Source organism: Centropristis striata, chromosome 13 (assembly GCF_030273125.1).
Source record: "Centropristis striata isolate RG_2023a ecotype Rhode Island chromosome 13, C.striata_1.0, whole genome shotgun sequence".
Taxonomy (NCBI): domain Eukaryota; kingdom Metazoa; phylum Chordata; class Actinopteri; order Perciformes; family Serranidae; genus Centropristis; species Centropristis striata.
In genome coordinates, this window is record NC_081529.1 from 7,824,496 (window position 1) to 7,839,375 (window position 14,880).

At 37.8% G+C, this 14,880-nt stretch overlaps 2 protein-coding genes and 1 non-coding gene across 3 annotated transcripts; 1 reads left to right on the forward strand and 2 right to left on the reverse strand.

Moving 5' to 3' along the window:
• Nucleotides 1-4,180: 4,180 nt before the first annotated feature.
• Nucleotides 4,181-4,252, reverse strand: trnaw-cca (transfer RNA tryptophan (anticodon CCA)). Its single transcript has one exon. It is a non-coding gene; the product is annotated as a tRNA-Trp (tRNA).
• Nucleotides 4,253-5,699: 1,447 nt separating this feature from the next.
• Nucleotides 5,700-10,018, forward strand: kdelr3 (KDEL endoplasmic reticulum protein retention receptor 3). The gene is made up of 5 exons (XM_059347292.1): nt 5,700-6,159; nt 6,676-6,776; nt 7,389-7,547; nt 8,043-8,295; nt 9,278-10,018. The coding sequence occupies exons 1-5, from the start codon at nt 6,069-6,071 to the stop codon at nt 9,319-9,321; spliced, it is 648 nt and encodes a 215-aa protein (XP_059203275.1). The 5' UTR covers nt 5,700-6,068; the 3' UTR covers nt 9,322-10,018.
• Nucleotides 10,019-11,406: 1,388 nt separating this feature from the next.
• LOC131982722 (GTPase IMAP family member 7-like) lies at nt 11,407-13,743 on the reverse strand. Its single transcript, XM_059347291.1, has 2 exons — nt 13,459-13,743; nt 11,407-12,548 (listed from the first exon to the last, which is right to left on the reverse strand). Exons 1-2 carry the CDS (start codon nt 13,490-13,492, stop codon nt 11,503-11,505), a joined length of 1,080 nt encoding a protein of 359 aa, XP_059203274.1. The 5' UTR covers nt 13,493-13,743; the 3' UTR covers nt 11,407-11,502.
• Nucleotides 13,744-14,880: the final 1,137 nt, after the last annotated feature.

The following is a 14,880-nucleotide window of genomic DNA, read 5'->3' on the forward strand; positions in this document are numbered from 1 at the left end:
GGGGCCCAGATGTTGCTGCTTGTTTTGTTTTTCTCTCTCGATTATCCCTCTCATGTACTATTGTCAGGATATTGTGACAGTTTAAGTAATTATGACAAAAAAAATGTTTCTATCTTTTTAATAAAAACATTCTCTACTGAACCCTGACAGCCTCAAATATGTCTTAGAGAAAATAGACATGCCAAGAAAATTGTGACAATACACAAGCTTTAACAGGAGGCTCCAGGTGGTTAATTTAAACTGCATGACTATCAAAATGATTATACCTATTTACTACCTCAAGCCCCATTTTAAAGATAATCACAGCCTTTACCAGCTGTAGTGTCAGTGCTCAGAGCTGAGGGGAGTCTTTGCCATACAGCGTTGGTGGTTATGAACAGACACTTAATAACTGGGTACCATAGCAGTAAAAAAGATAGGCTGCGTTTGATGGGAGAAAAGGAAGAGATGGAGGGTAGCAGACAGACAGAACAGACAGTCCAGCATGTGAGGAGGAGATGACCAGGCAGACAGACTTCTCAGGGTAGACTGGACTGTGTTTATGTATAAATAGCTGCTAATCAGGCCTCGGTGTCAGATTAGTTTCCATAACCTTTTGCTCAGCTCACGCTTATTACAGTAGCCCATGTGTGGGTCAGCTCTGTCCAGAGGATGTCCTCTACAGCACCTATTCTCAACCTTGCGGTCGGGACCCTAATTGGGGTCGCGAGATGATTTCTAGGGGTCACCAAATCATTTTGGAAGTCAGCACTGTCTCCACTGTGTTAAAGTGTTTATGTGTAAATGTGTTTTAGTCTTTTTGGTCACTTAATGTCTTTTTTGGGGGGGTTTTTTTGGTCATTTTGTGTCTTTTTTTGGTCATTTTGTGTCTTTTTTTTGGTCATTTTGTGTCTTTTTTTGATCATTTTGTGTCTTTTTTTGGTCATTTTGTTTCCTTTTTTTGGTCATTTTGTGTCTTTTTTTAGTCAATTTGTGTCTTTTTTTTGGTCATTTTGTTTCCTTTTTTTTGTCATTTTGTGTCTTTTTTTAGTCAATTTGTGTCTTTTTTTTTGGTCATTTTGTGTCTTTTTTGGTCATTTTGTGTCTTCTGGTAATTTTTGTCTTTTTTGGTCATTTTGTGTCATTTTTCATCATTTTGTGGTCAATTTGTATCTTTTTTGGTCATTTTGTTTCCTTTTTTTAGTCATTTTGTTTCTTTTTTGGGTGATCTGAACTGTGTGAGATTCTGTTCAGTGAGCGGGGGTCGCAGACAACATACATGTTAAATTGGGGGTCGCGACTCAAAAAGGTTGAGAACTACTGCTCTACAGTACAGTTGTCTGAAATAAATCACTCATAGGAGACTAATAAACTTTTTCCCCCTATGTTTTTGCATAAATTTACCAGGCTATATGCTGGGTGCCTTAGGGGTGTATAGAGAAGCTGCGTACTCTTTGCTTGTGTGGTGCCCCCTCACTTCTCCACACCACCACAGATGCAGTCTTAAGTAGGCTGAAAGCATTTCCTCTGTAATCTCAGGTGCCCTGTGCTGATTTTACTGCATCAAACATACGAGTAGGATGCAGGGAAGCAGGACGTGTATGATGCCAGAATTCAGATGCAATTCGTGGATTAAGAGGGAGGAGGATAAGAGGGGAGACACCGAGTGATGAGAAATGGAGGGCGAGAGGTTTTAGGCTCTGACTGTGGAGAGGGTGGTAAATATTTTTAAAAACTGAAAAGTATGATAGCAATGTTACAAGCCCTCACTGGATAAAAAGGCTTTGGGATGAGGTTATTTTGGTATCAGAAGTGAAGGTCTCTTAATAGACTGTATCCTGTTTGCACACAACAAAAACTTTTATATCTTATGACTCATCTCAGTCTGATTTAAATGAGCATAACACAAATAGAAACAGCTCGACACAGAGCTGGAGGAGACTCAAAACATCCTTCCCTGAGTGGGATGACATATTTTCAAATTACAAGCTGTCAGAGATAATTATTCATCCTCTACTGTGAAATATGATTTCTAATGAAATCAGTAACCATTTAATCAGTCGAAATAATTTCATTGTGATCTAATTATTACATTTTCCTATCGAATAACATTTAGTTAAGCTTTGTAAAGTCTAAACCTGAAGATAGGTATATATTGGTTTGTGAAACAAAAATAAAAAAAGGTAGAATCCATTTAAAAATAGCAAAAACAGCTCAAGAATTCAATATAGGTAAATGTCTAGGTGGGAGATGTTTAATAACAAATGCTTCAGATGTAAACTATTTAAAATATGGATTTATGGTACAAAGATATCTCAACACACTATCTAATAAACAAATAAAATGCGAATGAATAAAAAAATGTTCTCAGAATAAATTTGACTAATTTAAAATCAACTAAATGAATAAATAATTCAGTATATCTGCCACATAATCTTATCAACATCAACAGTAATCTTATACTGGGGAAAAATCGACACAATTATCATGATCAAGTTTTTCAGATTTTGCTGTTGTATGAAAGGATGTTGTTCCAATTCCTTATTGCCTGCAGCATGTCGCCACCTGCTGTTTATTCAGGGCACTACTTCTGGATGTTGACACAGAAACGAGACAGATTTACAGCCAGTAAAAACATTTGCATCAAGTTAGACAGAGTAAGACAAGCACCACCGGAAAATATAGGATTTTGCTCTCCAAATAAAACGGTAACATTTGTTGTTACTACCAAGTGATGTAACCCTTGCTTCTTGGATTGGTAGCGTCCTCAGTCTCTCTGGCTGGTGAGTGATGAGCGGGCTCCAATATGATGTTTACTTATTCTTTAAACTTCTTTTATCAAGACCAACATCGGCATGACAATGTACACCCAACTTTACTCTCTCGGAGTTCACAGCAGACACCCAACTGTGTTATTACATCAGCTTGACTAGGCCCCTCATACACAACTGTCCCTCCTAAATCAAGTGCAGGTACTAGTAATGGGAATTTTGTCTCTTTTCTGTGATCCGGATCATTAAGCTCAGCTCACCAAGAAGAGCCGGCTCTTTTGGCTCCCAAATGGCTCTTCATTTTACCACTTATACCTTTTGTAATTCAGCCAAATATAGCGCTGTTTTGACTTATGATTTGTATTTGAACACATATATCACTTAAATTTCAATAAACTGCTGTAGCCAATTGCATTTACAGTTGTAAAATCCCTTGTGATTCTCTAACTTGCTTGAAGAACCACTCTGCTACACAAAGCAGATAGAAAATGCCTGTAAAAACCTGAGCATAAAAATTAAAAAAGGACAGCTATTGACATTTTGATATATATTTTTTTAATCTAAACACAGCAATTAAGTAAATGTGCTTTGATAATGCCAACAAAAAACAAAATATTTTTGGTATAGAGTAAAAATAATAATAAATAAGAAACATAAAAATAAATATAATACAATGTGACACCCCTAGTCAGCGTCTGCAGCACCCGCAGGTACTTTTCCTAACAAGAAAAGTTTTTTAAAAAATTAAAAAAAAAAGAAGAAAGAAAGAAAGAAAAAGAGGCTTGCTGACAGATGTGAGCCGGCTCCCGTCGTTCACTTAAAAGAGCCGTCGTTTTGAACCGGCTCGTTCGCCATCGTCACTATAGACATGTATACATGTATATATATGTCTATGATCGTCACATCACTAGCCGGTACTTGCACTAATTAACCCTTAGGCCAAGGGGACACGTAAAATCCACTTAAATATTACACATGAAAATGAATAAATAAAAGTTAAAGTGTCATAACTGATAATGAAATAATAATTTTATATTTCAGTACCTTAAATAAATTAAATACAATTAATTGTATACATTAAATTGATGGGTTATATGCAGAGGTTGAATTTCCCCATTGTGGGATTAATAAAGTAATCTTCTTCTTCTTCTTAAATCAGGTTACAGTGACGTAAAGGCAGACGATTTTTACGTGCAATGGTCAATTTTGCTTCCAATAAATGTCTTCTTTTAGGCTGGTAAGGGGGAAAAACGTTTCAAAAGGACAAGTTCATTTGAATGTTTCAGCTTTATTATACAGTGACAGAGAAAAGGGAAGGGAGAGATAAGTGGTAAAACGGCAGCAGGCTGGATTCGAACCCGGATCCATCGCGGCAAGGACCTAACTGCGATCTACCAGTGATCCTCTAGGACGCCCAAAATAGAAAAGCTTGACCCTGACGTGATTTGAACACGCAACCTTCTGATCTGGAGTCAGACGCGCTACCGTTGCGCCACAGAGTCTTGTGCCGTAATGAATTTTTTTCATTTGTCAAGAGATAAATAGACATCATTACAAATCATTTGATTAATAAGTCAATGTGAAACAAAACTGGCTTTATCCTTTGCTCAAATTTCTGTTCTGGTGATACAAATTAACACATACATAATGAGTTAATGGATAATTTTAATATTTAAACATACAACAAATAATAATTTTCTTAATGTAGGCTAAGTAACTTGGGAAGTCATAATCAATAAGGGGATTTTTTAAATATATATATTTTTTATCATATATTTTGCCTGTTGTTTCTCTGCTTAAAATAAAATATTTTTTTTTACAATGCATTAGTGTTAAACACTTTATCAACATAAAAAACAATAGTATTCAGATCCCTTACTTTCAAATCTTGACTTGAAAAGTAACTAAATCTGTAGTTTAAATGTAGTGGACTAAAAAGTTTGCCTCTAAATGTAGTGTAGAAGTACAAAGTTACTGGAAATTGAAATACTCAGGTCCAGTGGTGGAAAAAGTATTCAAGTCCATTACTTACGTTCACACAAAAAAAAACTTTGTATAAAATAAGTTTATAGTAAAAAAAAAAAAAACGAATCCACGACGGGGTGTGAATTTACTCCACTACAAGTAAAAGTTACTTTAGTAAAAGTACGTATCAGCATACAAAAGTACTTAAAGTATCAAAAGTAAAAGTACTTGTTATGCAGAATGTTCAGACTGTTTAATACATTCAAAATATATTATTACATTATTTGAATTGATGCTTTTATGTAAGCAGTGTTTACATTTTGTAAAAACAGGGCTCATTTAATGACTTAGTATACAATGAATAAAAAATATTCTCATAATAAATTTGACTAATTTAAAATCAACTAAATGAGTAAACAATTCAGTATGTCTGCCACATAATCTTATCAACATCAACATACTTAGTTACATTCCACCAGTGCAAACATCTTTATGGGTCAATGACGTGATCTAACGCAGTGTCAGTTGGTGTAACCAGTCATTTTTTCCCCATAAAAATCTGATTATATACAGGGAAATAAATGTTAACTAAAATGAGAAAAAAATACAATCCACGTTTACATTACAACCCTATGGTATATAACAAATTTTTACGTAATTTGTCAAAACTTTTGAAATAAATGGTTGTATTTAGAATATGTTCTGGTCAATTTTGACGAAATGTGTAAATTTAGAAATACTAAAAAAACAAATTAATTTGATGTTTTTTAAAATTAAGTAATTATATGTATAAATCCACTTAAATATAATGTAGGTGGATGACGTATTTAATATTTATAATTTTTTGTGGTTACACCATTTGACATCTTGCCAACCCTTATTTGTCACTGACCCTCATATATTATAGTGGTTAATTCTCAACATGCCGTAAAACCGAGGGCCTAATGAGTGTTATTTTGAAAAATCAGAACCGGAAGAGGAACTATTGGTGCAGGTGAGCAGCTTAGCGCTGGTTTGTGCCGTCCGAGCTGTCAGCCACGTCACCTCCTCTGAAACAACTTTCCTCTCAGACCACCGTGGACACAGCTGAGTTTCTGAGTGGACTCTGTAGACACTTTATCTATTCATCTCCATGAGTTTAGGTAACGAGCCGAAGAGCTACCGGGCACACTCAGAGTTCACTGTGCGGATGTTAGCTTCTTTTTAGCTTCTTTATCTCGTCTTGTTAGGCTATTTTTTTGCATTTGCAGGGCGCGTTTGCTTTCTGCAGCTCTGCCCTGTCTCTGGAGGACGTGTAAGGCCTGAAAGGAGACGTTTTAAGTTGTTTTTGTATCGAAGCGGAACATCAACAACATGAATGTTTTTCGTCTGGCGGGTGACGTGTCACATCTGGTGGCTATCATGATCCTGTTACTAAAGATATGGAAGTCCAAATCTTGTGCTGGTAGGCTCACACTCACATCACTGCACTTTACTTACTAACTGTTGTGATTGTACAGCCTCACTAGTATGCAATAAGCATGCAGCTGTACAGTATAGATACAGGAATGACTCACAAGAGTGTGTTTGTGGAGTGTGTTTTATAGATATCAGTTAAGTTTATTAGAGATGGTGTTTGCATTGTGGTTCTGCAGGAGGGGAAGCGACGTGGCAATGTTAACATGGCAATCTGAGTCTGTGCCACATATTATGCAGAAGTATGTGTCGTTAAAACAAACAGAAACTCCAGTGTAGTCGTTGAGATTGAGTAAATCATAACATTTTCATCAACGCTTTTGACTCCACATTAGTGATAAAACTCTTTCTCTCTCTCTCTCTCCCTCCCTCCCCCTCTCTCTCTCTCTCTGTGTGTGTGTGTGTGTGTGTGTGTGCGTGTGTGTGTGTGTGTGCGTGTGTGTGCGTGTGTGTGTGTGTGTGTGTGTGTGTGTGTGTGTGTGTGTGTGTGTGTGTGTGTGTACAGGCATCTCTGGGAAGTCTCAGGTGCTGTTTGCACTTGTCTTCACCACCAGGTACCTTGACTTGTTCACTGTCTTCATCTCTCCTTACAACACGGTCATGAAGGTAAGTGTAGCTCACACCCACTTTAACACAATCCGTGACCCATAAAGCAATACTTCACCCCAAAATGTTCATTTTTAGATTGATTGATTACTCAGCCAGTGCTTGCTTCAATTCAGGCAGAAAACCTTGTTTGTTTTGCATGCCTACATGGTGAATTAAGACTCCAAAAACAAAGTAAATCCTTGATGAATTGATCTAAATGCGGGCCAAGTTTAAGAAATGCAAAAGTGTCAGAAATGCATGTTTGTAAGTACTGAGCATGCAACTGGATTATTGAGACTTTACTAATTATACTGCACAAGTTGTGTAAGAGTTTATAATCTGATGTTTTCTGTTGTTGCACACGGCCTCCACTTACTTGATTCATATCAACTGGTATACAGATGTTTATTTTGCAGGGAAAGTATTCCTTTCACCTGACACCGATGAAATATGTCATGTCCACCAAACTAGTTTAAAGTCCAGAAATTGTCTCAAAATTTTGCCTAGACACACACACACACACACACACACACACACACACACACCTACACTTGCTCATACAGCTCAATCCAGGTGCAGACACATATTGTATGTAGTATTTATGCAATCGATATCCGGCTCTGCTCTCAGGTGGTGTTCCTGGCTCTGTCCTATGCTACTGTGTACCTGATCTACATGCGCTTCAGGAACACGTACGACTCTGACAGCGACACTTTCCGTGTGGAGTTCCTGTTGGTGCCAGTCATCGGGCTGTCCTTCCTGGAAAACTATGCTTTCACCCCGCTTGAGGTAATGGATTAGTCAGAATCTTCAGTTAATTTGGGTTCAGGTGTAGAAGAATTTAAACATCATAAGATAACTTATGGCTTATAAAAATGCAGATTGAAGGATTTATGGTCAGCTTAAATTCAGTTTTTATTAGTGTTGTTGGGAAAATAATGCAGAAATATATTTATTAATATTAAGCAATTGTAAAGTACATTTAAATGAATTTTTAAAAATTAAAGATTTTCAAAATCATGAATGAAGTAAAGGCAACATTAAACAGGAAGGAAAATAAATGAATGATTTAATTAAAACAAGGGTAAATAAAGAGGCAAGTTGAAACAAAAAAATGTAATTTTGGACACATTTTATCAAGTAATTAATTTCTAAAAATGTTTTAAATGGTAGGTTTAATGCCATTAATTCAGTCATTTATTCATTTATTTTAGATGATTTTTGAATTTTTAGCAGCTTTCGTCTTCCATACTCATGTGTCTCCCTTTCACTGATTCCATCCAGGTCCTGTGGACTTTCTCCATCTTCCTGGAGGCGGTGGCCATAATGCCGCAGCTCTTCATGATCACAAAGACCGGGGAGGCTGAGTCCATCACCACACACTACCTGTTCTTCCTCGGCCTCTACCGAGCTCTCTACATAGCCAACTGGGTGTGGCGTTACCACACAGAGGGCTTCTTTGACCAGATCGCCGTGGTGTCCGGCGTCGTGCAGACCATTTTCTACTGCGATTTCTTCTACCTTTACGTCACAAGGGGTGAGTAAAAACTGTTGCAAAGGGAATGATGTAGTGTACAAACTGCTGACTGTGGCTCAGATCTCTTTACATTAGAGGGAGAGGCCTTAAGATAGCCCTAATCTGTAGAGCTGTACTTTGACTTTTCTTGAATAATCACCTCATCTATGAAATATAAAAAAAACATAACAAAACCTCATTATAGTTTACCAGGCCCACTTTTTTTTAACACTGTCTTTATTAGATTTTCAAGAAACATAATTGATACATAACTACATCATCAACATATAAACAGACACAAGAGAAATTAAATAAAATACTAGACCTCTGCTCAGGTCAAAGGGGGCGGGGCTTTGATGGGAATTTATGAAGTCACTAATCGCCATCCACCAATGAGAATAATACAGGTGTAATTTATCCCGCCCTAAAAGGTGCAAGAAAGTGTACAGGAGACTCAGGAAGATGTGTATAATTACACTCTACACACCCACACAGTCCTGAGAAAAGGTCTAGTCAAACAGATTAAATGGAAACACCTGTGTGGGTGTTCAGGAATTTTAGATAAATAACAATATATGAAAATAAATTATTATAACCTAAAAAAAATGTCCCCTACAGCTAGTAACAACCAGTACCAGATTTGTGTTTTCCAAGCCCAAATATTTTCTTGTGGTATGAAAAAGATTAAATGTTTTCTTGATAAATGAGACAGTCAACTGATAATATAATCAACTTTTTAATGTACACGTGTTGGTCAGACAACTAGGATGTGCTTTGTGATTACCAGAAATCAATTGAGTATTGTCTGCTGAGTTGTTAATCCTGCTTTTCCAGTTGAGGAGGATAAGTATCCTTCTAGCCAGCAGCTAAAACAAAGTGTGAATCTGGTGTGAGTTCGCTTGGCAAACAGAGGAGTGGGAACAGTTAAATGTCGTGCTTTCAAAAGCAAACTCTCTTCTCAAACCTGCTTTGTTCTCCGTCTCTGTCCTCTGCCTGTCTGCAGTGCTTCGAGGAAGAGGAAAGATGGGTCTGCCGATGCCCATTTAAAACAGACTGTTGTTCATCCACCCGTGTGCCTGCTACAGCTCAGCACCTGGACACAGACCGAGCCCTTCAACTGTACATGTATTTAGCAATAGGACTAATGGTCTGATGTCATTCTGTTGACCAAAATGTGTGCACCTCTAGAGATGGATTTTCTTTGTGATGATTGGTACTTTTATGTGTGTGTGAGTCTGTATGTCGGTGTGTCTGTGTGTGTGTTTGTGATGTATGTGTGAGATTATTTTTTTTCTTCACAAGATGCAAACGTGACACTGGAAATGTGTCCCCGATGTGCATGTGGAACTTAATTTCAGGCAAATGAGTGACACTATGGAAACTGTGTATTTTTCTTTACTTTCCCATTAAGACTTTAGCTCTGAGACTGTTACAGTGTCGAATCCACACAATTGTAAATCAGTTAGATTGTATGTAGCTTCAGAACCAGAGTTTCATGTCAAAAATACACTTATCTTAAGTCACCACCACATTTTTGACAAACTTGCCTGACAGTAATGACAAAATATTGTAGTTTTTTTTATTATTTGTACTCTGTACTCTTTAAGCCAAGTCAATCTATATATCTTCCACTAATTGTCTTCTTCTTTGGTTCTGTAATGTTATACACTCCCTGAATATGTTTGTAGGGAAGCCCTGTGAGGCAAGTGAGAAAAATAAAACATTTGGTGATCCTTTTTTTTAAGTCTGAACAAAATTGTTTTTTATCTTCTGTGTTTATGACTTAAGAACAGGTGGGGGAAAGGGGAAAAGTTAACCAGGATAATCTGAAGTTGTTTTCTTCATTATGTGAAAATGAGTGAAAAATAATATAAAATAAAAAATGTCCTAAAAAGTAACTTTAAAGATATAAATGTAAAATGTTAATTTAAAAAAAAAAGGAAATTAGAAAATGATTATGAAAAAAATCACATTTTTCTTAAATGGAGGGGAGTAACTTCCATATTTCATTATTTGTCATAACCGTAAAGTAAACAATTTTGATGAGACTTAAGAGAATGGATCATAATTATTTTTCTTATTTTATTCTCTCTTGCCTGTCATGGCTTCTGTAGATTACTGTATTCTATGCAAACAACTTCTTTCCTCATTGCCAATTATGTTGTTTTTTCCTCTTTGTTCTATTTTTTTATTTCAATGTATTTCGTCATGGGAAAAAAAGGGCTAAACAATTTGTCTTAAGTGAAGCCAAAGATGGAACAGATAACTGCTGCTGCAGAAAAAATGTTTTTGTGTTTCCTGGTTGTATCCTTGACTGAACTGTCTTGTATCGTGGATAAAAATGGTAAAAATGGCAGCAGAGCATGTTAAATTCCTGTAAGAGATGAACCTGTTTTTGACACTTGCAATTGTTTTAGTCGCAGTAAGTTGAATTGCACACTATTTTTACCTTTATTATAACTTAAATTCTCTCAAAAAGGTGTGGCTATGTTCTTTGTTACCAGACCATGGACTTAATGCACCAGGATGTTTACTTTTCTGTAGGGTACACACACACACACACACACACACACACACACACACACACACACACACACACACACACACACACACACACACACACATTCTTCTACTTCTATCTTTGTGAGGGCCCTCATTGGTTTTCAAATTAGTTTTAATTAGTTTTTATAGTGAGTTTGCTAGTTTTAGTTTAGTTTTTATTTTTTTTAAATGATTTAGTTTTAGTGTTAGTTTTTTGTAATGGGGTATTTGTTGGGTGGGAGATTAAAAGAGGTCCCAGTAAATTTTGCCTTTATTTCCTTTGTTGACCAAGATGGAAATTTAGGACATTTTCACTATAATTTTAGTTAGTTTTGTAACCACAAAATACAGTGTCAGTTAATTATCATTTTTTGTAACCTTTAACCCATAAAACAAAGTCTTAAATCTCAAAAAAGCCTTTAAAGAAGTGAGGACCGGTCAAAAATGTCCTCACTTTGCAAAAATGTCCTCACTCTGTTGGTTAAAAACGTGTTCCGGTCCTCACTATGTAGGAAGTACAAGATCACACACACACACACACACACACATATTCATATCTAATAGTTTAAAGTGCTGGTGCATTGTGCTGATGTTAAACAGAGATTGATAGCATTAGATGTACAATGAAAAGAACACAGCTAAATTACTCTTTTTTCTGCATTAAGGGACACTTGACTCTGACTGTGTTTAATGAGGAGTTTTCATGAAAGTTTTACTGTGTTTGTATAACACCTTGCCTCCCTCTCTCACGGCTCCTCCTACCGCTTTTGCGGCTGAAGTGATGGAGAGCGGCGATGCTGCCAGAGCTGCTGCCCTCTCCACCACCTTCACCTTCTTCACAGCCTTCCCTTTGCCTTCGTCTTTCCCCAGGATCCCCGCCCCCTCTGCTGCACCTTTCCCCACCGCGGTCAGCAGTTCGCACCAGAAGAGCCTCTCCGCTCTTTTCCTGGCCTCGTCTTCCTCCCTCCTTCGCGCCTCCTCTTCCCTCCTCCTCTCTGACTCTGCACCCTGCTCCTCTTTGACTTTCTTCTGAGGTGACCCCACCCTGAGTCTTCTTTCTCCCAGAATCCTCTCTTGCACCACCCTGATGGCCCTCTCAGCTTCCTTGAACATCTCATCGTTATAGCAACCGCCTCCATTCTTCATCACGGTCTCGTCTATCTTCTTCAGCAGCTGCACCACTTGTTGTGAGCACTCTGTGTTGTCCTGTTCACTATTATCAAAGACGTGGTACCCCCCATGGCAGCTGCTGACAAATTCTGACAGCTCTCTGCTCTCTCTCAGGAAGTCCTCGATGGGTTTGCCGTGCAGCTGGTCCCCCCAGGTGAACAACACCATAGTAAACCTGCTGGCTCCAGGTCCAAACGTAGCCTTGATCCACTCTAAGGCGTCCTTCTCCTCCTGGGTGAACCTGCCAGTCTGCAGGGTCACCAGGAAGGCATGTGGTCCCGGAGAGGACAGGGCAACACATTGTCCCACTTCTGTCAGGACATCCTCAGGGGACAGCTGTGTGTGCAGGAAACCCGGAGTGTCAATCACAGTGATGCTCCGCCCGTCTACTGTCCCAGTCTGTCTCTGGCACTGTGTGGTGACAGAACAAGGGGAGACGTTGACCCAGAAGGCAGAGCGGCCCAGGATGGTGTTTCCTGTCGAGCTCCTGCCTGTTCCTGTCCTCCCCAACAGAACAATCCTCAGGGGTTCAGCCTCTGATGGGGGCGGTGATGCTTCACAATCTGCGGCAAAATTACAGGCATAGTACATATGTTTATTATAAACTTTTTTATAATAGTAATATCGATATATATTTATAATTAGTATATAGCTGCATATTTTAGGAAGATATTCAAAATTTTCTAGAGAACATTTACAGATCATATTTGGGCTAATTATGGATTTTGTTCAATTTTATATAGCATAGTATAGTTTATTATTACAGAGCTTTGTTGAATACGCAATTCTGATCGGTCAGTTACTACATTCTGCAGTCTTATAGCAGCACTATTTTTTAATCAGAAACAATGCAATCATTTTTAAACAAAAAATAACATTTAATCACAATTTAACGTCAAACAAATGAATTCTTTAGTATGTAGCCCTGTAATAATAATGTGCAGCGAGGGGGCCATTATTGCAGAATAAATCCTGACTGGGTGATGCAACGCCAATCAATATTTTGTTAACTGTGTTAAATTATTGATTTCTTTAGTAAGTAGCCCTGTAATAAGCAGGATAACATATGGTGAGTGGGGTCATTATGTCAGGGATAATGCACAGCGAGCAGTTCATTATTGCAAAATAAACCCTGACAGAGATGCAGGACCCTCCATTACAGTCAAAACAATATTTTGTGTCAAATCTTCTTTTTTTTGTAAGTAGTGCAATAACATACAGCGGGTAGGTCATTATGTAAGGGATAATTTACAGCGAGTCAGTCAGTATTGCAAAATAAACCAAAGGATGATGCAGAAAACACAGTCAGTGACATGTACATTATCCATAGACTGTATAAAATAGACATTATCCCATATATATATATGATATTCTAAATGGCTATGGTTATTATTTGTGAAGCTAATGTAGTAGCCTATGGCGCAATGAGGCACACTGATGCGCTGATCAGTGACATAACAGAAACCCACATACCTTTATGTGACTCAGCATTTTCAGATGACGACATCCTACCAGTGAAATGACAATAAAGCCTTTAGCCTGCCGGGTTTTCTTTCCTTGACAGAAAAAAAACCAGGAGAAGTATTTCGTATGTTTCCGCTGCAATTGAGATGTTTCTTGCTTTTAATTGTCATTTAATTAGGATCAAACCGCAGAGAGCATCAGTGCGGCTGCAGCAGAGAGGAGCTCCACACTGCCACCAGCACCACCACGCTGTCAAGCCCTGGAATAAAAACAGCATCAAGTAAAATAAAGACGTCAGACAGTGAAGACCAGTGTTATTAAAACGGTAATCACCAACACTGATGTGAGGCTACTATTACTTGTTATAATACCATAACTAATGACTTGTGCATAGATATAAATAATGATTGAGTATTGTAGTTCCTCACTGTGACCACTGGATGGCAGGAGACACTCACACCAGATGTGGAATGAGAGTACATGTACTTTAGTACAAAATTGAGCTACTTGTACTATATTTGATAATTTCCATTAGATGCCACTTTATAGGTGTACTTTTACTTCACTACATCTCAGTAAAATGCAACATTGATCAGATTCAGATTTAGAGTCAGATTTTCCTTTATTGTCATTGCACAGAGTAACAAGTACTAGGACAACGAATCTAGCCATCAACCCGTCCAAATGTATACTTTAAACACACATACAATATGGCAGAGGTGGACAGGACAGGGAGACAAAGATGAAAGAAAATAAATGTAGCGCAACGTGAGGGGAGGAAAGGAGGAAAAACTATGAAAAAACCTCAGCAACATAAGCACATACTCAATACACTTCGCAACATGAACAGACTTATGACATGACACGGGAGGGGGAGCCAGCATGATGCCGTAATATTAATTCAAAAACATCATATACAGTCATGGAAAAAATATTAGACCATTGTTTTCTTCAATTTCTTGTTCATTTTAATGGCTGGTACAACTAAAGGTACATTTGTTCGGACAAATACAATGATAACAACAACAAAAGCTCATAGGAGTTTAATTTAAGAGCTGATATCTAGACATTTTCCATGGTTTTCTTGATAATGATTTTGGTTATTATCAAGAAAACCACTATTTTTGTTCACTATTCACATTTCTTTTCTTAAGGAAGCTGAGATCTCTGGACATGTGTAGTAAGATGCTGCAGATGTTTTATCAGTTTGTGGTGGTAGTGTGTTGTATTATGCTGCAGTCTGCTGGGGAGGCAGCATCAGACACAGAGATGAAGGCGGTTGGACAGACTGGTCTAAAGAGCTGGTTCTGTGGTTGGAGCCAGGTTGGACACACTGGAGGAGGTGGTGGAGAGATGACCTGTCAACATGTTCCAGGCCATCCTGAAATACCCAGATCATCAGCTACATAAAACCTTTATGGACCAAAAAAA